The sequence below is a fragment of the Henckelia pumila genome, chromosome 2 (genome assembly GCF_033568475.1).
Source record: "Henckelia pumila isolate YLH828 chromosome 2, ASM3356847v2, whole genome shotgun sequence".
In the NCBI taxonomy this organism is placed as follows: Eukaryota; Viridiplantae; Streptophyta; class Magnoliopsida; order Lamiales; family Gesneriaceae; genus Henckelia; species Henckelia pumila.
The window spans coordinates 4,613,641-4,639,825 of NC_133121.1; the positions used below are offsets into that span (position 1 = coordinate 4,613,641).

Here is a 26,185-nt window from a genome sequence, read left to right on the forward strand (position 1 = left end):
CGAAAAATCCTGCACCACCCTAGCGTGCAAGTGATCAAAATTAACAATATACTATTGTTATAAATAATAAAAATAAATTTATTTATTATGGGGTAACTTTTGATTTTCCCTCTCTCATTTTCCTGTTGACGAATGGAGGGAAAAAAAGCGAGGGAACGAAGAGGTTGGATCAGATGTTTGCGGTGCAAGTCCGGTCTATGCAAATTGTTATAATAATAACATAACAAATTTTCTTTTGATATATAAATAAATACTAGGGCACCGAGGCCGAGCACGATTTAATACATGCCGTCCGCATGACATTATTTTATGGGTGACGTGTAACCCCATGATTAATTAAAAATAGTGGATTCCATATGGGGCCCAATAATTTTAATCACTCATGAGCCGTCATGTCACCCGCAGGGCACTACCGTGCGGACTCAACCCCCGAGCACATACTTTACATGCACACTTAATATATTTTTATAAATTTAAATTTATTTAAAAAAAATTCTTTTGCTAGGATAATCGAATAGTGGTAATTAAAAATTAGGATAATGAGATAGTTAGTGGGAAGATGAGGAAATAAGTTTTCAAATGATAAATTACTTTTATTGTTTCTTAATTATTGAATGTGTTGAAAAAATTATAAAGATCAATTTGAAAATCTATTAAAATGACCAAATCTAGTTTCACTAATGGTATTTGTTGGGAATTGAGTGTGCGTAGGAGATGAATGCATACTTTAAAAAATATTATGAGCTACAATAGCTCGTTCCTAAAATGTTCGAAAATGAACCGATCACCGATAAATTATATCGAGTTTGACTACAAAATCATGCGGAAAACACTCAAAATAATCCGTCTAAAAACTAATTTAAGAGTTTAAGAAATTGTTTGAAAAGACTGTAAGTTGAGATAGTAAAAAAAATTTGGTTGAAATATTTTATCAAACACTTTGTATGCAAACAATTTGGTATTTTAAAGAACACATAAAATGCTTTAATAAATCATCCAAAAACAACAACAATAAGTAATGCGATAAAGTAAAGAGACACGAATTTATTTATGGTTGTTCGGAGACTCAACCGCTCATACGTCACCCCTTCTTCCTCTTGAAATAATGCACTAGAAAACTTTGGCTATTACAATATTTTGTAATACACTCACTCCAACTTTATGACTTACCCCCACCGCCTAAGTCAGAACTCCTTGATTCTCAATCTCTCTCCAATGACATAACACTTAAGATACAAAGTTTACACATCTTTAACGTCTTTGTGAAAAGACTCTCGCTCAACTAATTCATACAAATCATCTAACAAATGTGTGTGAGTGAGCTAGAGTGTGAAGAACTTGACTGTAAAAGCTTGAGAAATCTGTTGTGTTATTCACACCAAGAGCAAGCTCTCAACCAGCTAAATGGATCTGTTTTGACGCCCTGTTCATGAGAAAAAACTATAACTAGCTGAATACTCTTTTGGTTGTTTACTTTCTCTTCTCTTTAATCTCCATGTCTTGTATTTATAGCCTCCAAGAATGATATAGATGTTAGATACAATAATACGACTGTTGGAAATGGTTTTTGTACTGTTTATGACAACATAGCGGTCATATTTGTGTTTCTGGACAGTAGCTTTGACTGGTTGACTAGATCTGGAGAAGTCGATTGGAGAGAGCAGGTGGCAAGCTTGGTGAGCAGTCGATTGAGAGCAAGTGACGAGTTTGGTGAGCGTTCGTGTGAGAGCAGGTGACGAGCTCGGTGAGAGGTCGTGTGAGAGATAAAACGAGTGAGTGAATATTGTCCGTTCAGGTGCTTATAATTCTTGTTGCATTGATTTTTGGGCAAAATGATAAACACAAAAGTTGTAGCATTTCATCTTGGCTTTCCAACGCATCAAGAATCACTCAATTAAAAGTTAATATGAGAAAGTTATGCTCAAAATACCAGAGCTTCTCAACAACGGTCGAGGAGATGTCGACCGTTTGATTACTTATAGATCTTGATGTGTTGATTTCTAGAAAAAGTGGTGAACATAAAAAATTTGTATCCCTTCATCTTGGCTTCCCAACGCATCAAGAAGCACTTCATTTGAATTTCATATGAGAGAGATATGCTTGAAATATCGTGTCTGCTCCAAAACGTCCGAGGACAAAACAGGCGAGTGAATGTAGTCTGATCGAGTTATTATATCTCTTGATTTGTCGATTTTCAGTGGCAAAGTGATAAACATGAATATTGTAGATCTTTCTCTTAGATTTCAATGGAATCAATAATCACTTCATTTCGAGTTTGTATGAGAGAAATATGCTCGAAGTACCAGACAATATATAGACTCGAGTTCTATCATCAAACTGTGCAGAACCAACAACTTCCACTCAATATATCAGCAACTTAGGCTCTGATTCGGACTTCTACTTGTGAAGATGATTTGTAGATCATGTTCTTAGCTTTGCAACACATATTGAATCATTTCATTTGGATAATAGAGCTGCGAGATATAACCATTAAATCAGAGCTGATATGTCAATCAATTTGTCGTTTCAAATTAATCAAACACTAATCTTCCAAAATATGATATTGCAACTGCACACTTAAGTAAAATATGTTAGAAACACTATCATCAAAATCAATATTGCTTGCATTTTTTGACCCAACAGTATCTATTATAATATAGTAAAGACACACATTAGTTAAATGTGTGTGTGTGTGTATATATACATATAACAAATTGCAAAAGTGGATAAAAGTGTTCGGTAAGTAAATTATTTTCACCAGAACTCCTTTATGCCAACATATTACTTTTATTTCAATGTGGGTTGGTTGATCCGTATCATAAATATATAAGAAAATTTTAACCTCACAAGTTCAGAAATTACCCTTGCAGTGTGCATCTATGGATAGAAATTTATCAATATATGTGATATCCACTGAAAAATAGTGGACCTTACGTGTATTGATAAATCTCTACTTTTTTTATGTTTGTCGGAGTTGTGCCCGTACGTGTTGAATCTAATTTCCAAATATAAATTAATGAGACCGTCTCATTCTTTTTAATTACTAATGAGGTCGGAGGATTTGACTTGTGACCATGAATACACAACACCAGCAAAGCAACTTTGAAACGTGTATGATTTGATGTTATATTATTATTTAACTTTTATTTAGAAGTTTAGAGTATGTTTTCTGTGACACGTTCAACGATCTATGTTTTTAGATGAGTCGAATTCAATATTTACACGCCAAAAAAAAGGATTAAAAAGTAATTATTTTCGTACAAAATACCTTGTTTCATTTGAAAATCATCATATAATAAATTAATACATACATAACTATGGATATTGATGAATTGTCAATTTGAACATGTTCGCAAATTATTCGAAAATAAACACTATCAATATATTACTCAACATACCGTCAAAATATATTTATTCAACATATAGTTATATTATTTTAATAAAATATTAAAGACCGTGAAACATCGAACAAAACTTATTTGGACAGAGCTCGACTCGAAAACCTCCTACATATTCAAATTCAAATCAAATTCGATAATTTAAAATATCAATCAAATATTTTTCGAGTCGACTCGATTCGTTTAAATAGTTCAATATAGTACGAGGACATTAATCTAACAATACCTGTTTTGCTTCATTAATGCTATCAAAATCAATATTATATACGAATACATAATAATTACGGGGGTTACTAGTGTAGCTTTTTTTTTTTTTTTTTTTGTCTTTTAAAAATTTTTAGATAGCTATATCACTTCTAATAAAACAATAACATTAAAATACAATCATTTAGAAACAACGAAATTTATTACATATGAATAATTATCTCAATTATAAAAGGACGCAACGGGTGAGATTAGCTACACTATAAAATGTAGTAGGAAGTAATATTTTTTTCTGAAATTATTCAATGTCAATACAGTTTAACCGGTAGCAGTTCGCAATTATTGGGGCCAGTCCAAGGGTGTCAAAAATGTCCGAAATGTACAACTACAAAAAGTACAACTTCTCGAAGCGGCAGCAGTGATCCTCAATCATCATCACTGAGCTGATCATCTCATCTCCGCCAGATAATAAAAAGAAAAAGGAAAAAGAATGTTCTTTCTCTGTATAGAAACCTACAAAGCTGCGCCACGACTCTCTCTTCATCGGTCTTCTCCGGGAAATACAAAAGGCACCAATTTTTGAAGTCACCGGGGAGTCTTTATTGCAGAACTGTGAGTATTTGTGCCTGTTCTTGATTGATTTACTGGACACAAATGCGGCAGAGCTAGTACAGGCGTTCAGGGAGGAAAAAAATACCCATTTGATTTTTTGAAATTCCTTGATAGAACAGTCTGTGGGTTTTCTATGTATACCCTCGAGTGATTTGATGATTTCAAGCTTACTTTCTTTTGCGGGGCAGTTTCTGGATGTGTTTTGAAGTTCAGTTTTCTGCCTATGATCTGATGTCGAAGTTTTAGATTTGGGTTGTTTAGAATTTTGTTTCTTGTTGAGGATTTTGATTGCCAAGTTCTTTTGTGTTTGTTTATTTTGATAGGATCTATGGCTACATATCATGGAAACAATGCCAATTCAGAACCCGCGAGAATGGAACAGATAATCACTGAATTCTTTGCTAAAAGCCTACACATAATACTGGAATCGCGGTGCCCATATGTTTCTTCACGGAATTACAGCGGTGAACAAGTTTTATCCTCCCCTTCACCGTCCTCTTCGTCGTCTTCATCATCGAGTTTTAGGCCGAGGGATAAGTGGTTTAATTTGGCCCTTCGGGATTGTCCTGCTGCATTAGAAAATATAGATTTTTGGCGGCAGAGTAATCTTGAACCCATGATAGTCGATGTCTTTTTGGTGCAGAGACCAAGAAGCTGGGACCCCTTGAATTGTTCCCCTAAAAGAATGCTTGTGCAGAATATATGGGGAAAAGAGAGGTATTGTTATGGTTCTGATAATGATGAATTTGGGCGTGAGGCAAATAACGAGAAGATAATTGAGAGGTGGATTTTGCAATGTGAGAGTAAGAAGACTGGTGCTAATGTGGGTGGCTCATCGGGTAGTAAGAGATCAACTTGCACAAGCTCTCATGCTCTATACAAGAAGTCAATATTGTTGTTACGATCTCTGTATGCAACCGTTAGGCTCCTGCCAGCTTACAAGTTGTTCCGTGATCTTATTTCATCAGCACAAATTCGATTCTATAATCTTGGGCACCGGGTTTCATCTTTTGTGGAGCCATTTACCCCTAAGGAGGAGGAAGATATGCAGCATTTTGTGTTCTCTCCCATTGATACTTCTTCTGGTAGGCTTTGCCTCTCAGTTGCATATCGTTCATCAGTATTGGATGTAAGTTCTGAGCCATCAACTCCTATATCCCCACAATTCATACCTGAATATGTTGGAAGCCCAATGGCAGAACCACTTAAAAGGTTTCCATCATATCCTATATCACAAAGCTCCCCATCTCCATCACCATTTGGTAGGCGGCATAGCTGGAGTTATGACATATATAGAGCATCACCACCTTCGGTAAACCCCACACCTTCACCCACATATTCTGAACCCCATGCTTCAACATTAAAAAAGCATAACTGTCGTCTTCCCCCTGCAAGCTTACCTCGTAATTTGCCCAGTGAAACAACTGCCATTCATTTGAAAAATCCAAGTTATGACGAGTATTGGCCTTCCCTTGTATTTTCACCGTCTCCATCTCCATCACCACCAACCTATATCCCTGGCAGTCATTTATCAAAAGCTCTTTTACGGTCTGAAAGTGCCCCAGTTAGTATACCTGCATCAAGGCTTTCTAGCCACCCTTCAGTGCCCAACAATCAATTAATGCCTCTTTCTCCTCCTATGAAAGCTACTCGAGTCACTGTTATCAAGCAAGTTGCACATACAGGCCTTCATACTGCCAATTCAACAGTTGACAAGGTATACTGTAGTTTATTTGTCCTTTTAAAATATCACCAAATGGTTTAACCAGCAGTGTTGTTTGCTTTTGCAGTTGTCTCCTTTCAGCAAGGATGAGCCTGGAAAGATGTCTGCAGTGAAACCATCATCAAATAGCTCTCCTTCAAAATCATTCTCTAGAAGTTCCAGCAGGTTATCTTTTCAGGACGAGTATGATGATTCTGAATTTTCTGGGCCATTTTTTGTAGATGATGACGACATGATAGATCCACTTTCCAGGTAATCATGAAACATTTTTTTTTATTTAATTCCGTTCCTTCAAGGTGCAAAAAAATATGTTGTTCATCTATCTTTTGAATATTAAAGGTTCGCCTGTTCTATTCTCATGTTGTGTTTATGATGGTGGAATCAATTTTATTTGCATGCAGATAGATTAAGTGATTTGAGCTTCAGGCAGCTTCAGTTGGAAAGAAAAAAATTGAAATAAAATGTAATGAAAAATGAATTTTAATCTTCCTAGATAAGAAATACTTTCATACTAAACCCATTTTTCAGAGAATTTTATGTAGGAGTTACAAACCCTTTTGCTTTCCTTGTACAAACAGTGCCACACCAGTCTTTAGTAGCTCCTTCTAACGAGAATTGTTGGAAAGTGCTGGTTATTAATGTTCCATGATGAAGTTCATTTTTTTATATTATTTTAATCATGCCAAGTCATTGTTGCATTGCAGTCAGCACCATATAGCTATTCCGCTTGTGAATTTGTTAATTCGTAGGAATAACGATTGACTAGATTAAATACAACCGCTTGTGTTTGTGTTGTCTAGATTCATCAATTTCACTAATTTGAATGCTACCTTGAATTTAAATCTTTTTTTTTAAATTTAAATTTTGATCGCTTGTATCTTGATTGATTTATTGGTAAGAGTTAATTTAGAACGATTGTGTCTAATTAACTAAAATTAAAGGAATTAAATTTTCAATGATGAATATTCAATGTGAATTGATTATTTTTGGAGAATCAATGATCGAGTGAATAACTTCAAGGGTGTAGTTGACCGATACCAAGACTTGTTTTTAATTGATTTTTTCATTATACTTTTGATCTTGCCTGCTAGTTAATAAAATTTAGTTTAATCTGATTTTAATTATTAGTTGTTAATTTAAAAATCCAAAACCCCCTTTTTTAATTTATTTTCAGTATTTTTAATAACACAATTAAATTCACTTTCCTCGTGGGAACGATCCCTACTCTCGCTACTACATGTTTATTTAGTTAATCTGAGTTGGGTTAATTTGAGCGTGATACGACTAAGCGCTACCACTGGGCGCTAGAGGGCCGTTCAAAAAAGTAACAGACCATGATACCAGCTGCAAAATATAGCTGAGATTAAGTATTGATGTTTATTTCCTTGCGAGGATCAGACTGCTAAATATGTCAAAACTTTAAATCTTGTTTTGTTTCCCATTCTTTGAGGTTTTAAGGTATAGTCATTCACTTGGTTGATGTTAAACTTATTGCGATGGTTGTTCCAGGCCTGGTTCATTCGATCAGCCGCACCATCCAATGGTGCCCCACGAGCCTGGTGGGCTTCTCATGGTTAGAAAATCACAAGATGCTGCAGTTGGTGCTCTGGTTCAAATGCTGAAGAAAGCGCCACCTCTTCGCCAAGACCTCTCTTTTACAACAGATTTTCTGCAAGATTCCAAGCTTAAGACACCACCAACGAACTGCAATCAAGATTCAAATGAAATTTCTGAAAAGTCCAATATACTGCAGTCTGCTTCTACAAATCTTACATCTTCTGGACTTGCTTCATCAAAGACCACATCTGATGCTTTAGACGAGCTTCGTGGGTACAGAGAGTTGAAGGACTTGCTGTTGAAGCAAGGTAAAGTTTCTCAGCAATAGGCTGTCCTCTTTTACCAAAGAGGACGTGTGTGCAAGAATAAAGGAAGCTTCCAAGGTTCTCTTGCTACATATTGAAACATCCGTGTAGCATTTTCTTTGTGGTGCCAAGGTTCTTTGAAATTGAAACTACAGAGGATCTCGTTTGTTCCAACCCCATTTCTATTTGTACAGTTTCTAGTAAAAATATGCGAGGCCTATTTCTTATCTAATCTAATGCTTTCTGTAAGAGTTTGACTCGAGCAAATAAACTATGTGCTTGTATTGAGGTGTGCGGAACTCACTGGTATTGGCCAAGGCATTTGTAATGCTCTGATGTACATAATAGTTGTATACATATACAGTCGGAGAACAACACTAGCGTGAAATTTTATTATACAATCAAAAGTTTTATTCCTCATAGCTCCCGACTTCATTCGGTTTTGTATGAAATGTGTAAATGGGCTCAATGAGGTGAACATGGTGGTAAGTGACTACTTGCCTTGCTCTAATTTTCATTTGTTAATGTCCCATCTGGCACACGCTGTGCTCCGAATGAATAAGTTGCGGAAAATAATAGAAATCTCTCTTCTTGTCCTCTGTTTTTTAGAGGCATTATAGGCACCACAATATTGGAAGTTTAAAAGTAAAAAAAAAAAAAAAAAAAAAAAAACACACACACACACATTGGAAACTCTCCATCTATCCATCACTAGGAAAATTTCATGTTTGTCATATGTTCAATCTATTGTTGCTATGGATGGATTGTGGAATAGGAAGGGGCGAAACCAGAAATTCGGAGGAGGGGCGAATGTAACTAAGGAAAGGAGATTGTATAAAATAGGATGGGGGTGGGAATTGGACTCTGAGTCTTACATCACATGAAATATTATGCAAAAATATTCAAGTTTTCTTCATTTGAAAGGGGTGATAGACTTTCCTAGTTTCACATTCAGATGCACTTTCAGTATCCCTTGGTGAAGAAATGGTACGTATAAGACTCGTAGTCTCGTTACGATGTACGTTTTCTCCCAAGATTCTATCATTTGATTGCTCAGATTTGGGACATTTTGGTAAATTAAATCAAACATAAACCCCCCAGGTACGTGAGAATCATTCAAAACCAAATGTCACGAAACAAAATCTATCAACCATAATTACTGGAAAACATGACCAAAAAGTTTTTAAAACGAGCTATATAATTTTTTTTACTCGGTATTAGCTATGGCAATAGCTAGCCGGTGATCATCGTTCCAGCTCCTTCACCAGTGAGAATCTCGAGGAGCAAAGAATGCTTCAACCGGCCGTCGATTATACTTGTAGTTCGAACCCCTTGAGCCAAAGACCTCACGCAGCAACCAACTTTCGGGATCATCCCACCCGCAATCTTGCCATCTTCCACCATCTTCTTCACCCCTTTAATGTCAACTTCCTTCACCAAACTATTGGGATCATCCCGATTTTCTAATATTCCAGCCACATCTGTCAAAAGTATCAACTTCTCGGCAGACAAAGCTGCTGCCAATTCTCCAGCAGCTGTGTCAGCATTAATATTATATTTCTGTCCACTCGCATCAGCTGCCACAGAGGCAATCACAGGGATGTGGTTATTGTCGACAAGTGGTCGGAGAGTAATTGGATCGATACTAGCTATGTCTCCTACAAACCCGAGCTGTGATGCATTCGGAGATGGCCGAGCAGTTATAAGTCTGCCATCTATCCCTGATAACCCAACTGCAGTGCCACCGGCTTTGTTAATCAGCGCCACAAGATCCTTATTCACTTTAAACAAAACCATCGAAACAATTTCCATGGTGGGTGCATCAGTGACGCGGAGGCCATTGACAAATTTTGGTTCGATGCCTAGTTTGCCAAGCCACCGGTTAATCATGGGCCCACCTCCATGTACAAAGACTATACGCATGCCAACACAAGAAAGGAGCACAATATCAGCAATGACAGATGCCTGGAGGGCCTCGGACATCATTGCTGCTCCCCCATATTTGACGACGATTGTCTTGCCTCGGAATTTCTGAATGTAGGGCAATGCTTCGGATAAAATCTCAACTCGGGTTTGTGCAGAGGTGGAATCTTTCGAAATCCCCGATGCTAATACTGAGTGTGCTGATGATATGACGAGTGGACATCTCTTAACGGCATCGAATTTCTTGACAGGCACCGAGTTGCGGAACGGGAAAGCAGAACCATTAGAATTTCCGGCGAATAAATAATGTGGAGACTTGGCAGGCAGAGTCGTTTTGGCAGCTAACATTGCTTCTTGGAATGTTTAGAGAAATGCCCGCTACAAAGTTAAGATAAGCAATTTTTTATCAGTCTACACACTAGCATTTGTTAACACTTTAACATGAAGTGAGCAAAGTATTAAACTTTTTCTTCGTTTTCATCTCCTATTTGGAATGCAAATCAGTATCTCCAGTTTTCATCTCATAACCTTGTCAGATACCGAATCACAAAAAAGATGCAATCAAGTACCACCAACTTAAACATACAAAGAAATTATTTTTTAACCATATAAGAAACAAGTAAAGGCCAAAAAGCTCAAAAAAGAATCTGCAAAACACCATGTTTAACTTAAATGCTAAACACAACCAAATGCAAAAGGGACAAAAAAGAAATTGCAAAATAAAGCAAACCAAACCCCAAATTGTTCCCATAAATCATCATGAGACACTACAGACTGGAAAATTGATCTAACCTTAGTTCAAGATAGAGCTGACGATTTGATCCGCGGGGTTCCCCTTCTCTGCTAAGGGTTTAGAACTGGCGGTGGACTGGTGGAGTGGGGAAGAACTAAGAATTGGGGTTTTATTTTACACTCGGACTGTGCATTCCATTTTATAATAGAAATCGTTTTATTCTAATATTTTTTCCCAACATTCTGTATATAAATATTTTTTACGAGTATTTTAGACGCATACCACCAATCTTTGTCCATATTTCTTTCAACTAAATCTAAAGATTTGGTAAATAATTTTAAACAACGCATAAAAAAAATTATATTTAAACAATTATTTTAAAAATTAAATATATTCAACAACAAAATAATATCAATATATCATATACGCCTACGCGGTGATTAGTAATGTCAATGTTCTAAAAAGCGGTGAGCGATAGGCGGGCGGTCACCCACCGCCTAGCTCCTGACGCCTGCCTAGGCGGTTTTTTATTTTTAGGCTAAATATTTTATTATTCTAGTCTTATCCATCTTATTATTTCTCAAATAATTCTTCTTTATCGAATTCATATGTCTAAGCGGTGTTTTTTAGTCTAAATATCTAATTATTCTTGTTCATCTAATATATCTCCAATAATTCATCTTTATCGAATTCAAACTTGAAATACATGATATATTTCTCATCTTCATCCGCTACAAATTGATGAACAAATATGTCAAATAATCTTTATTAAAAAAATTAAAATAAAAAAATAAATAAGTTATATATATGTTACTCAAGTCGGCCGTTAGGCGGCTTTTGAGGTGATTAGGCGTCCTAGATGACAAATTAATATAATAACTATCAAAAGTTTCAACTGTCTAAAAATCGAAACGGTGGACAAACGTATAGCGCCACCTTTTAGAATACTGAGTATTATATCTTAACATGTGTGACACGCTACTATTGTTATATAATACCAATTACCGGACACATGTTTTGTGTTAACATAATATATACTAGCCGCATTGCACGCATTGCGTGTATAATATTGTATACAAATATTATTTTCTGTGTGTATATAATATATATTTTTTTTTTTTGCAATTTGAAAATTTTGCGGGGGTTTTTTTTTATCAAAAAATTAGTATATTAAGAGACCACTAAGATGTTCTTGATTTATATATAGTATAGATTTTCACGTATTTTATTTTGAAAGTTTCGATTTATTTTTTGTAAAAGGGTTGACCCCGAAGGGGACTCCATTCCACACGAGTCAGAGGCTCATTGGCTCATGCGGAGGGTAAATCGAGGGATGTGCACGAGCGGCAGAGACCTGAAAGAGGGAGCACATGGCTCAATCCCCAAAGGATATCCCCCACAATATTTCAGTAGGGAATATGCTCCACACGAGGATCGAACCCGCAACGCTGGTGAATTTCTTCCCACGTCACCTCAAGTTTCGATTTATTTAATAAATAAGACATGGAATATAGTAACATAAGTTTTATAATATTAAAATATGAAAACATAAGAGATGTGTAATAAAAATAAATACGTGAAAGAACATTTTTGAATTAAGAAAAAAGACTTTACTTTCAACCCTCTTGTTTATTAGTACTAGTGGAATTAAGGGGCACACCCATTATATGTGTTATATAACATGTGGAAAAGATATTAGTTTTGTTTATTTTTTGAAAAAATAATAGCTATTTAAAAAAAATATTCGATTTTTCGTGTAATAATTAACTTTAAAAAATAATAATTTTTAGCAGCGACTTTTTTTTTCCGAATTATTTTTGAATCAAACAACGAAAAGATGCTCCCTCGTTTTAGGTGGTCAATACTCAATATCAAGGAATGCTCCCTCTTTATATTATATAATAATAATAATAATAATAAGAATAATAATAATATAGATATTATAGATAGATATATAATAATTTTCTTACATTATCCGAAATAAAATAATATATATATTGTTGAAAAATATTATTATTATTAATATTATGTTGAATATTGAATGTTGAATATTGAGTTGTAAAATGTGGAAAATTAGTGTGTGATGATGTAGATGATGATGTATTTATTTTTGGACTAATCTCAAATGTGGATCTATAAATAGGTCTTCATTTGTGATGAAAAATACAATTGAATTGAGAAAAAAATATTTGTGAAGTGTAGAGTTTGATATATTTTGAGTTTTGGAGTTTTTACTTTTTACCATAAATTTTTACTTTTTCACAACACGTTATCAGCACGATCGCTCGAAGATTTCCGACGCTCCAAAACACAAAGAGAAGATAAAAAATATTTAACATGTAAGAATTTTTATTTTACTGTTTATATATTTTTATTGTGTATATATTTAATATATAATATAATGTTATGTTTTTTTAAAAAACTTGTTATAAATCCTGGGAGGATGTTAAGACGACATCCCACACTTTCGGTAAGGGATACGACAAGTATAAAAGCCTCTAAAGTTTTTAAACATTATAATCATATTTGTATAATTTCACAATATTATATAAAAGGTTGTCTACGACACCGATCTTATAATAATGTGATATGATATACTATACCTGACTTTATACTAACTTTATTAGTATAATTTCACAATATTATATAAAAGATTGTCTACGACACCGACCTTATAATAATGTGATATGATATACATAATTATTTAATTATGATTATCATTATATGCATTGCATCATTATCACAAAATTTTTATTCAACACATACTCGATTTTTCTTACCCCCAACGGTCACAAACGGTCATAAACGGCTAGTTTTTTTGCCTATATATATGATCACTCAAACTCATTTTCAATCACACCAAAATTCATTATTTCTCTCAAAATATTTTATCCTCGGTTTTTTCGAAGATGGAGATGATGGCATTTATAAGGATATTTTTCATAACGACTATGATCATCATGCTCACGAGTTTTGTATTCACCGGTGATTTTTCACCACATATTTTTTATCTATTTATATACGCACTTGTAATCTACGTTCTTCCATTATTTTGTATTGTCATACTAATAGAAATTAACTAATAAAATGCATTGTTATTTTTCTAGTACCACCATGTCAAACTTGACAAAGATTGAATTCGTTGCGCTCGATATCACCGGAAAGAATTACATGCCATGGACTCTCGATGTAGAAATGCATCTTGAGTCATTGGGTCTAAGTGATACCATAAAAGAAAATAATATATCATCCTCACAAGAAAAGGCAAAGTCTATGATCTTCTTACGTAGACATCTTGATGAAGGATTGAAATGTGAGTATCTCACAGAAAAAGACCCAATAATTTTATGGAAAGGGCTGAAAGAAAGATTTGAGCATATAAGGGAAGTTATACTCCCGACCGCCCGTGATGAATGGAATATGTTAAGATTCCAAGACTTTAAAAAAGTCAGTGATTATAATTCAGCGATGTATCGAATAGTCTCACAATTGAAATTCTGTGGACTTGAAGTCACAGAGATGGAAATGCTTGAGTAAACATTTTCCACTTTTCACGCATCGAATATAACTCTACAACAACAGTATAGAGTGCGTGGATTTTCGAGATATTCCGAACTAATCGCATGTCTTCTTGTGGCGGAAAAGAACAACGAATTGTTAGTAAAAAATCATCAATCCCGACCCATTGGATCAACGGCATTTCCTGGAGCAAATGTCGTAATGAAAAATGAAAACCAAAATCAAAGGCATAGAACAGATTTTGGTCGTGGACGAGGTCGAGGAAATGGGCGTGGACGTGGACGTGGACGTAAAAATTATCGCGGTCGTGGTCGTGGCCGTGGATATGAAAATAATCGAGGTAGTTATTTCAATAACTCATCTCAAAAGAACGTCACGAATCACCCACCAAAAAGGCAGCATGAAAATACGAGTGAAAATGAAAATCACTCAAAAAGATCTGAGAGTGTTTGTTATAGATGTGGCACTCCAGGACATTGGTCACATATTTGTCGAACCCCTGAGCACCTATGTAAGCTCTATAAAGAATCGACAAAGAGGAAAGGAAAAGAGACAAATTTTGTTGAAGATAGTGACCGTTTAATTGGTTCAACTAGTTTCAATGCTGCAAATTTTTTGAATGATTTCGAAGACATTGATTAAAATATTAGTGGGACTACATTGTAACAAATTTGTATTTTTCATGCATTCTTGTATTATAAAGCATGTTATATTTTGCATTTGTATTGTACTTAATTTTTTTTATTGCATTTTTTTGTGAAGTTTGATATGGAAAATGCTATGAGCAAACATGGAAATAATATCATGGAAATTTGCATACCAGATAGTGGTACAACACACACTATTCTGCGAGATGAAAGATATTTCTTGGAAATAAAACCAACAAAAACAATGGTGAATACCATATCAGGTCCTGTAGACTTGATTGAAGGTTGTGGAAAAGCACATTTTTTGTTACCTAATGGTACAAAATTTCTGATAAATGATGCTTTATATTCACCACAATCGAAAAGAAATTTGTTGAGTTTTAATGACATATACTCTCATGGGTATGATACTGAGACGATAACTGATGGAAATCAGAAATATATGTGTCTTACCACATATAAATGAGGAAAGAAATATGTGGTTGAAAAATTATCAATGCTCCCTACTGGATTGCATTATACACATATAAGGCCAATCGAATCAAATATGGTGGTTAATAGTTCTTCAATATTAACAAATTGACATGATCGATTGGGACATCCTGGTTCAATAATGATGCGAATAATTATTGAAAATATGCATGGTCATCCATTGAAAGACCAGAAGATCTTTCAGAATAATAAGTTTCAATGTAAAGCATGTTCTCTTGGAAAACTTATTATAAGACCATCGTCAGCTAAAATCCAAACTGAATCACCCATATTTCTTGAACGTATTCAGGGTGATATTTGTGGGCCAATTCATCCACCATGTAGACCATTTCGATACTTTATGGTATTGATCGATGCCTCTAGCAGATGGTCACATGTATGCTTATTGTCAACTCGGAATGTGGCATTTGCAAGATTGATGGCTCAAATAATAAAATTGCGAAATCAATTTTCCGATTATACAATCAAGAAAATAAGACTTGATAATGCTGGAGAATTTACATCCCAGACTTTCAATGATTATTGTATGTCAATGGGAATCACTGTTGAACATCCTGTAGCTCATGTTCATACGCAAAATGGATTAGCTGAATCATTGATTAAATGTCTACAACTGATTGCTAGACCAATGATTATGAAAACAAAACTCTCTATTTCTATATGGGGACATGCAATTTTACATGCTGCGGCATTAATTCGCATCAGACCAAGTGCATATCATAAATTCTCCCCATTGCAACTTGCATTTGGTAAAGAACCAAATATCTCTCATCTGAGAATTTTTGGATGTATGGTGTATGTGCCTATTGCACCACCTCAACGATCAAAAATGGGTCCACAAAGAAAAATCGATATTTATATCGGTTATGATAGTCCATCAATCATTCGATATCTTGAGCCTCAGACAGGCGATGTGTTTACAGCACGCTTTGCTGATTGTCATTTTAATGAAGAAATCTTCCCAGTGTTAGGGGGAGAAAAGAAACACATCGAAAAAGAAATCACATGGTATGTACCATCATTGTTACATTTGGATCCAAGGACCAAACAATGTGATAAAGATGTACAGCAAATTGTGCACATGCAAAGAATTGCAAATCAAATGCCAGATGCATTTGCAGACACAAAAGGGGTAACACAATCATATATACATGCTGTAAATGCCCCTGCTCGAATTGAGCCAGATGCATTTGCAGACACAAAAGGGGTAACACAATCATATATACATGCTGTAAATGCCCCTGCTCGAATTGAAATTCCAAAGAAACAAATTGAAGACACTCATAATGTCATAAAACGCTTGAAGCGTGGAAGACCAGTCGGTTCCAAGGATAAAAATCCTCGAAAAAGAAAAGGCATAGAGAAACACGACGATCATAAAATAGAAAATGGTGTTCCAGAAGAATCACCTGATGATGAAAATATTCTGTCAGAACCACAAACTGACGAGAATCGTGAAATCTCTATCAATTATATTAATACTGGAAAAATATGGAACCGAAAAAACATAGAAGATATTGATGAGATATTTTCTTATAATGTGGCTTGTGACATCGTAAATGAAAATGAGGATCATGAACCAAAATCTTTTGGTGAATGTAAAACTCGTCATGATTGGGTCAAATGGAAAGATGCCATCCAGGTTGAATTGGATTCGCTGAATAAACGCAATGTTTTTGGACCTATAGTCCTCACACCTGAAGGTGTAAAACCTGTTGGATACAAATGGGTTTTTATTCGAAAACGAAATGAGAAAAATGAAATAGTCAGATATAAAGCTAGACTTGTTGCACAAGGTTTTTCTCAAAGGCCTGGAATTGATTATGAAGAAACGTATTCTCCTGTTATGGATGCAATTACGTTTCGATATTTGATTAGTTTGGCAGTGTCTGAAAATTTGGAAATATGTCTTATGGATGTTGTTACAGCTTACTTATACGGATCACTTGATAGTGATATATAAATGAAAATCCCTGAAGGATTTAAGATGCCTGAAGCACAAAGTTCAAAACCCAGAGAATTTTATTCTGTAAAATTGCAAAGATCATTATATGGGTTAAAGCAATCCGGCCAAATGTGGTATAATCGGCTAAGTGAGCACTTGATGAAAAAGGGATATGTAAATGATCCAATATGCCCTTGTGTTTTCATCAAAAAAACAACATTCGGATGTGTAATTATTGCTGTATATGTTGATGATTTAAACATCATTGGAACGAATAAAAAAATTCAAGAAGTTATGATGTACTTGAAGGAAGAATTCGAAATGAAGGATCTTGGAAAAACCAAGTATTGTCTGGGTTTGCAAATCGAACAAAAAGAATGTGGAATTTTTGTTCACCAGACAAATTATACAGAAAAGATCCTTAAACGTTTTAATATGGATAAATCAAATCCATTAAGTACTCCAATGGTTGTAAGATCATTAAACATAGAAAAGGATCCATTCCGTCCATGTGGAGATGATGAAGTTATTCTTGGTTCAGAAGTACCATATCTAAGTGTCATTGGTGCCCTTATGTATCTTGCAAATTGCACTAGACCTGATATATCTTTTGCTGTAAATTTATTGGCAAGATTCAGTTCATATCCAACAAAGAGGCATTGGAACGGAATTAAACATATATTTCGTTATCTACGAGGAACAACAGATTTGGGACTTTTGTACTCAAAAGACACCAATCAAAGTATCATTGGTTATGTTGATGCTGGATATTTATCTGATCCACATAAGGCACGTTCTCAAACCGGATATGTATTTACTCTTGGAGGCACCGCAATTTCTTGGCGTTCACAGAAACAAACACTCGTAACAACTTCATCAAATCACGCTGAGATTATTGCGCTACATGAAGCAAGCCGTGAATGTGTTTGGCTAAAATCAATGACACAACATATCCAAACTTCTTGTGGATTATCAGTAGACAAGAAGCCTGTGACGTTGTATGAAGACAATGCTGCATGTATTGATCAAATGAAAGAAGGATACATCAAAAGTGACAGAACAAAATATATACCCCCAAAGTTCTTTGCCTACACTCAAGAGCTTGAGAAGAATAAAGATATTGATATCTGTTATATTCAATCAAGTGAGAACTCATCAGATCTCTTCACAAAGGCACTTCCCACGACGATATTCAGAAAGCATATATACAACATTGGGATGCGCAATCTGCAGAATATGTGAAGAATAACTCATGTTAACATGAGAGGGAGTTTACGTGGCTGCACTCTTTTTTTCTTACTATGATTTTTATCCCACTGGGTTTTTCCTAGTAAGGTTTTTAACGAGGCAGTATAAAACACGTAATGAAGACAGTCTTCATATCACGATCATCATCACAAGGGGGAGTGTTGAAAAATATTATTATTATTAATATTATGTTGAATATTGAATGTTGAATGTTGAATATTGAGTTGTAAAATGTGGAAAATTAGTGTGTGATGATGTAGATGATGATGTATTTATTTTTGGACTAATCTCAAATGTGGATCTATAAATAGGTCTTCATTTGTGATGAAAAATACAATTGAATTGAGAGAAAAATATTTGTGAAGTGTAGAGTTTGATATATTTTGAGTTTTGGAGTTTTTACTTTTTACCATAAATTTTTACTTTTTCACAACATATATATATTTAATATGTGAAAGAACATTTAGAATTATATAAGAAAAGGATTTTACCTTAATTGCTTTATTAATATAGATTGTTAAATATATAATAATTTTCTTACATTACCCGTAATAAAATTAAATATTTATATCTATTACCATATTATAAAGTGAGAGGCTTTTACATTAATTGTCTGATGTTTCCACTTAAAAATTGCTTATCAGCTTCATTTTTAGTTAATTAATTTATTAAAAAAAAATTAACTACCCATAGAAGTTACAGTACATGTCCCACTAATTTAAATACAATTAAAAAATTTAAGGATTCATTGTATTTAAATATAATGAATATTTATATATCGTGTTATACACGTAAAGCCTGTGTCACATACACTAGTATATATATATACTAGTAGCCGATGCACACGGTATGCGTGTATTTATCAAATTATCAAATTAAAAAATAATTTATGATAAAATTTGTATTTTTTTAAAAATAATTTAGAAATCAATTATGTGATGTAGGTAATATACGTGAGAGTTAGTTTTTGAAATTTGAAATTAAAATATTTCACATATGAAATTTGAAATGGTGGGAAATTTTTATGAAAATAAATTGAAATTTTTAAATAGTATATTCATTTATTGTATTGGGTTATTTTTGAAAGTTTATTTGAAAATACCAAAAGGTGGTTTCTCTAACATGCTCTTGCTTTATTAATAGTAATATATATATATATATATATATATATATATATATATATGATAAAAAAAATGTATACTCATCAAAGTATACGTCCCTATTTATAGAAAAATATAGAATCTTGTGGAAAAATTGTTTGGTTACTTTTAATAATAATAAGTATAAATATTAAAACGAATAAGTTCGTTTGAAATGTACTTAAAAAATGTTTTTAGTATTTTATAAATGTAAAAAAACTTAAAATGTGTTTTTGAAAAATATTTTTAAAAAAATGTTATTCAACTATGATTTTCAAAATACAGATGAAAGATGTTTTAAATATTTTTAGAACGGAAGACAAACGCAAGTTATCAAACACATTTTTATTCTTAAAATAACTTTAAAATATTTTATAAATAATAAACACTTTTATAATGTATTTTTATAAAAACTTATAAGTATTGTTCAAACGTAGCCCAGTTTTTTTTATGACCGACTAGTGGACTGGTAAATGAAACACATACACAATCGTTTTCATTTACAAGTACAATCAAATTTGTACAACACAAAAAATTTAATACAAAATTTTTATTTATCAAAATCTCATAATAAATTGTATGTAAAATTTTACGATATATTTATTGTAAATATGGTTGTACCCGATATATGTTACACCTTTGGCATTATTCTTTTCATTTTGCAATCGGAATCACGCATCCAAATGGCCCCGGGCAAGAAAGGCAAATCGAAGGGAATCTCCGGCCAGGCATCTCACTCGCCGCCGATCTCCGCCGCAAAGTACCCCGCTTGCATACGCTCGATTTCGCCATCCTCCGTCGCCATCACCATCCACGCCAAGCCCGGTTCCAAACTCGCTACTATCACCGGTGACGAATCATTCATTACTGAACTTAAATCCGCTTATCAGTAATTGAATCTAGGACGGAAAGAAAAAGTGAACAGATGTTTTTTGTTTCAATGAAATCATCAGATTTCGACGACGAGGCTTTAGGAGTGCAGATCGATGCGCCGGCGAAAGACGGCGAAGCTAATGCTGCACTCTTGGATTATATTAGTTCGGTAAGTCCTCTGCATATTTTGTTGGATCGACCAAGATTCTGAGTATTCGATAAAGCCATAGAATCAAATTTGCGTTTCCATTGCGAACAGGTGATTGGGGTGAAAAGAAGACAAGTTTCTATAGGGTCTGGATCAAAATCGAGGGACAAGGTTGTGATCGTGGAGGAGGTAACTTTACAGAACGTGTTTGATGCTATAGATGGGGTTTTGAAGACCCACTTATGAGGGGAAACCGTAGGCAAGGCTCTCTACCGTAGACATGCACCCCATTTTTCTTCAGATATTCGATCGAATTTTACTCTTAAAATCCACAGAAATTATTGATGAGATTCACGTCTTTTTTAAGTGAGATGTGCACGCATCTGGAGAAAACATGGATATCCGATGTAGCATTTAGCATAGAATACCCCGTTATGATTAATATTAATGTTGCTAATGCTCCCAAAACGTGTATTTGCATTGATGGTTTGGAAAACACTTTAAGAAAGATGAACTCTCTAGAATACTACATTATCTATCATACTCACAAAGGGGCAAATATAGTTGCTCACTCAATTGCTGTGTGTGGAAATTTTTCCTTTTTTTGTTGATTAATCTTGTAATCAAGTACCTTACTCAACTTGAATAAAATTACTAGTGTCAAATTTTTATTTTTTTTTTTATGAAAAAAACTGTAATAGATAAATAACTATGTGTTCGAGTTTTGTTAAATTCATCACAAGAAACATTTCTTTTAATAATTAATCGACGTGGGCTATTATACTTTCGCACTAGCTATTTTCTATCAGGGGTGATTAGATATAAGAAAATGCGTGTCATACAAACAAAGTGCAACATGTAAAATCAATCTACGAAAATTCACATACGAAAAACACATGGGTTGGCTTATATCACTTAAAATTAAATGTTTTAAATGGTACTTCGAAGGTCGATTTCATATGGACACGGAGCTATATATACACCAAAAAAAAAAAAAACAAACAAACACACACACACACATTACATAGTCACTAACATATGTGATATGGATGTTCATATTTTATTCACAACATGAAACTTTCTTAACTTATTTACAGGAAACACGGTAAAACCATTTGATGAAAACATGAGAACTACACTTATACACGCCAACCAAATCACCCTTTGCGGTATCTCACACACACACACACACACACACACACACACACACAATACCAAAAGGGGGTCTAAGTTTGCACTCCTTTGCTAGCCAAGAAAGCTTTCAAAGCCGAATTCTTGTCTTCGACATCTTTAAATCTTGCTCTCCTACCGTGACCTACAATTGAAGTCAAAACACTCGATGATTTTTACCCCAATGGAAGCTGAAAAACATGTGCGTAATTGACTAAATGATTATTATAAGTATTTGTAAACTAATACTGGAAATAATACCAAGTCATTAACAATCAAGTAGCCAAGAGAATTCACCTGGCAATATCCATTCAAATTCGAACTCAAGCAACTTTTTAACACTGTTCAATTGTATGGGTACTGCAAAAATTAACCAAGAGGGAAAAAAGGAGGTGATTAGTTTCTTTCAACATCAATATCTGTGATGCACGAAAAAACTACTACTTGTATCATCTTATTGCATTCCTGTATTATGAAAATAGTTACGCATATCAGAAATTGCTCAGATCCGCCAATTTGGCTTTTTCTTTGTACCCCAAATTGTTGTACAGTTGAATAAATTAGAGAGGGATTTAGTTGCTAACTCTATTCTTTCACATTCACAAATAAACACCAGCCAGAATAACAAAACCAATCAAAAGTAAGCACGATTACCAAAAGGATATTGAACGAACCTGAAAACCAGTTGTATGCCTCACTAATTGTAAATCCAAATTCATTCATCATGAAATGATCTCCGGTAAAAAGCACCTTCTTAGTTTTGTAAAGCAAGCTCACTGATCCCTGCAAACATGAACCAAACAATTATTGTCACGAGAATTACCTCTGTTGCTACTTGACATGGGCCGTACATAAGATAGAGAACCAAGGTAGTGTTTGAGATTGCTGCAAAAAGTTCTTTTGAAAATTTTGTGAAGGAAAAACTCAGAAGCACTTTTTGGTAGCAATCTCAAGCACTACTTAACAGATGCCAACAAATGAAGAGCATTGTAGATCGCCATCACGTCGATGGCCCAGTGAATTGTCCAATAATAAGTAACATGAAAATAAATTGATCAAAGAGTTCTCACTTCTGTATGGCCGGGGGTGCTTATAAGTATGACATCACTTCCAATTGTCCACGGTCCGGTTCCTTCCAGCTTGATCTCCACGTTAGCTGTAGAAGAATTTACCTGTTACGCAATATCAGAGAAGACATTTTAATCTCAGAATCCACACGCATTCCATTAGAGTGAATGAAGAGAGAAACAAGAAACTTGCTGCATAAAAATATCACAAAGACCTGTGACACAAGAAAACTGCAAGAAAACATAATCTGCTGAGAACAGTTTTCCCTAGATATGTTATATATCCACAATGTTTGAGAACAGGTTGATTTCATAGGAAACTGATGGTCAGCTTCGTAAATCGAGGTCACTTTATTACCGAGCATATACTTTGCACTAAAAAAAAAGACTTAGTTCACGATCCCCAAATATACAGAGAGACAGAGAAGTCCTATGACCGATATGAGTCATAAATCATCTCAAGAGTAGTAGTAAATTATGGTACCTCTTCAGAATGAAGAATCCTCGGACAACCCAACTCCTCCGACCACTTCTCATGATCTGCAACATCATCCCTGAAATATATAACAAGATAACTGCCAAAATCCAAAGAAATGAAGATGCACCCATTCGGTGCGTATATAAATGCATGTACTTTTCTTGCCTGTGAGTAAGAAACATATAACGGGCTCCACCCATCTTTTTGATAATAGAAGAAAGCCTCTTCGTGTATCGAGGGCTGCAAATTAAAATTAACATGTAAAATCAGATTTCTACTAATGATTCTAAACGTAGATGAAAATTGGTTTCCCATTCGCAAATTTCATTCAGCATATACTGACACCAACCTGTCTATCAATATATTCCCTTCAGGTCGAGTAATAAAATAGGATGCTGCTCCATATGATTTTTTAGAGTGGTAACCGCAGTGGTATACGCCCTGAAAAAAATTTGTATCAAGTACACACATTTGAGTACGGATAGAGATGGGAAGAAATACGGTGTTAAATAATAAGTTAATTCAACAAAGCACCACAAAGTTTATCATCCTCAGCTATTAAGTTTTGACTAGTGCGTTGAGTAATAAATTAATTTCACGAAGCGCCACAAAGTTTATTATCCTCAATTTTCAAGGACTTAGAAGCCGCCAACTCATGGAGAGCATAGCATTTGTACACTTTGATCAAGTGAGGAAATTCGAGCATTCTCACTGCCATAGAGCATCAAAAAATTTATGCCGAATGTACTTTGCATGTAAAGTACTCCGTTAAAAACATTGGTCCGTACACTTGAGCATACATGCTGATTTTTCTTGAGTGACTTAATAACAATGGAGTGTTTGCAATCACTAAAAAAAAGTGATTGTTAGCTTTTGACTTAAAAAAATCATTTTTGTGTGTTTCTTAAACCTAGATTATGTGTTAGCTTATGCTTAACTTAATTGAAATCCAAAAGCTAGTCATGTGGTGATTATGATTCTCAAAAAATGATTCTAATAAGAAGGTCATTGTTAAAATCACTCTAATCACTTATTTATCAAACAATACCCAACTTTGATTTTTAGATTTTCACATTTGTTTCCAAACACTACCAACTTTTGATTTTTCTTAACTTTTTTATAATTTATAAATTAATCACTTTTACAAAAGCACAATCTATTGCAAACACTCCCTAAGTAGTACCAAAGTTAACGTAGCCAAGACAAAGAATACCTGAGTATTCTGATAATCTATTGGAATAGGAAACGTCATCTGAACATCTAAAATTTCAGGAGGTGGTTGTTCTGTGTGGATCGAGTTTGTTGGACATGAAAGCAATGCCTTGAGACACAGAAAATAAACATAAATAGTGAAAATTTTCACATTAAACTCGCGAGTAAATTGAATTTGTGTGATATTCCCTTCTTATCTCTAAGCCTAGAGCCTACTTCTCTATGTTGCTTATATTGAGAACTAACTCTAGTAACTAAAGTAAAGATTCTTTCATAAGATCTGAGAGCTTTAACTTAGAGGCTTTGTCGGTTTTTAAAAAACTTTGGGAGAAAAGTACCTGAAGAGCTTTTGTTCGACGTTCACCACATGTTGGCTGTTGGAACACTGCTGATTTTCCATCAGATCGTCTGAATGTCTCCTGAAAGGCAAAGTTGTAGACGTTAAAACTCCATTTTTCTTTTCGTGATCCATAAGTATACTATGATTGGAACTAATATAACATGATCAGATCTGATAATCTTGCAATACAGTGTTTACTCACTACTAGGGACATATACTTATCGTCGAATTCAAATCTATGAAGCCTAATTTAACAAATAATTAAAATACGCAAGACGGTATAAATCTCGTGCTAAGCTGAAACTTGAAAGTACTGTTACCAACCGGAGCCATCCAGCGACAAACATCACAATTGATACATGTGTCATCTGCAACCAATTTTAACAGAACGTCATGTTGGAGATTATAGAAATCAAATACTACAACAAATTACACTGTGATTGAGATAAAATATTGATCATTCGGTGAACTGTGATTTCAATTTGCATGGCATTCGACGCAAAACTGATAAATTTCGTACCGACGAAGAAATCTCCATCGACGTTCTGTGGGCGCCTGATTTTGATTCTCTTCGAATCAGCTGGAGCCGCAGTAGAAGAAGAAGCTCTAATAGGCGCTGCTCTGTATCTTAACTTGAAGTTCGAGCAGTGAATTTTGCTGTCGATTCCGATTGATCGGAAGGTGAAGCAAGTCTTAAGCAGGGGCGTAGCTGCCGCCATTTCCGTCGCAACCGCCATACTCCAGCGCGATTAGTATAAAGATATAGTTCAGCTTCGTAACGCTGAAAATGAAAGATAATATATCATATTCTTTTTTGGTCCACTTTTCTATTTCAAGTTTTTTTTTTATTTTGATTTGATTTCCTTCTGGAAGAAAGGTCAATTTAAATAAATTTAATCAAGTGGTAGAGTTGGCTCCAAGCAGGGGCGGGATCGGGTCGTGCACTCGAAATGCGACGGGTCGATTAGTCCTTTTGACTATTTGAACCCGATTCAAAAACATCGAATACACAACAGTCGAGTATCCGATTTTTTCGAGTAAAATCGGATATCCGTAGTCGGATACCAAAAAAAATTTCTACGTTTTTTTTAAGTTAACCTCCCTACGATCTCTTTCAATCAATTAGACGTCAATCATAATTATCATTTTAAATTTATTTTACCTATATTTATGCAACTCGGAGAAAAGGAAAACTAATAATTTAAGTAACCTCCCGACAATCCCTTTCAATCAATTGCAAATCAATCGTATCTATTATTTTAAAATTTAGTTTCTCTCTCCATATTACTGGATAATTTTCTTACGTTTAAGCTTTGTTGGAGACAAAAACAATAAAAAATATATGTATTAAAGAATATTTTGTAATTCATATCAAATGATTAAATAAATAATTAATTAATTATACACATAAAATATTAAAATCATGATTATTTCCAAGCACATTATACTAGG

At 34.4% G+C, this 26,185-nt stretch overlaps 4 protein-coding genes across 5 annotated transcripts; 2 read left to right on the plus strand and 2 right to left on the minus strand.

Moving 5' to 3' along the window:
• Positions 1–4,034: 4,034 nt before the first annotated feature.
• LOC140881519 (autophagy-related protein 13b) lies at positions 4,035–8,221 on the plus strand. Its single transcript, XM_073286893.1, has 4 exons — positions 4,035–4,214; positions 4,538–5,931; positions 6,005–6,189; positions 7,447–8,221. The coding sequence occupies exons 2-4, from the start codon at positions 4,543–4,545 to the stop codon at positions 7,820–7,822; spliced, it is 1,950 nt and encodes a 649-aa protein (XP_073142994.1). The 5' UTR covers positions 4,035–4,214; positions 4,538–4,542; the 3' UTR covers positions 7,823–8,221.
• A 680-nt stretch (positions 8,222–8,901) lies between these two features.
• On the minus strand, positions 8,902–10,647 carry LOC140883351 (acetylglutamate kinase, chloroplastic). Its single transcript, XM_073289785.1, has 2 exons — positions 10,515–10,647; positions 8,902–10,100 (listed from the first exon to the last, which is right to left on the minus strand). The coding sequence occupies exon 2, from the start codon at positions 10,068–10,070 to the stop codon at positions 9,033–9,035; it is 1,038 nt and encodes a 345-aa protein (XP_073145886.1). The 5' UTR covers positions 10,071–10,100; positions 10,515–10,647; the 3' UTR covers positions 8,902–9,032.
• Positions 10,648–19,997: 9,350 nt separating this feature from the next.
• On the plus strand, positions 19,998–21,031 carry LOC140884665 (uncharacterized). Its single transcript, XM_073291496.1, has 3 exons — positions 19,998–20,294; positions 20,399–20,487; positions 20,578–21,031. The coding sequence occupies exons 1-3, from the start codon at positions 20,057–20,059 to the stop codon at positions 20,710–20,712; spliced, it is 462 nt and encodes a 153-aa protein (XP_073147597.1). The 5' UTR covers positions 19,998–20,056; the 3' UTR covers positions 20,713–21,031.
• Positions 21,032–21,503: 472 nt separating this feature from the next.
• LOC140883466 (uncharacterized) lies at positions 21,504–25,541 on the minus strand. 2 transcript variants are annotated; one of them, XM_073289939.1, is made up of 11 exons: positions 25,254–25,541; positions 25,058–25,101; positions 24,732–24,812; positions 24,395–24,502; positions 23,531–23,622; positions 23,347–23,421; positions 23,188–23,257; positions 22,707–22,808; positions 22,311–22,419; positions 21,934–21,996; positions 21,504–21,781 (listed from the first exon to the last, which is right to left on the minus strand). In XM_073289939.1, exons 1-11 carry the CDS (start codon positions 25,468–25,470, stop codon positions 21,693–21,695), a joined length of 1,050 nt encoding a protein of 349 aa, XP_073146040.1. In that variant the 5' UTR covers positions 25,471–25,541; the 3' UTR covers positions 21,504–21,692. The 2 variants fall into 2 exon arrangements, with proteins under 2 accessions (XP_073146040.1, XP_073146041.1); XM_073289940.1 differs by lacking the exon at positions 24,395–24,502.
• Positions 25,542–26,185: the final 644 nt, after the last annotated feature.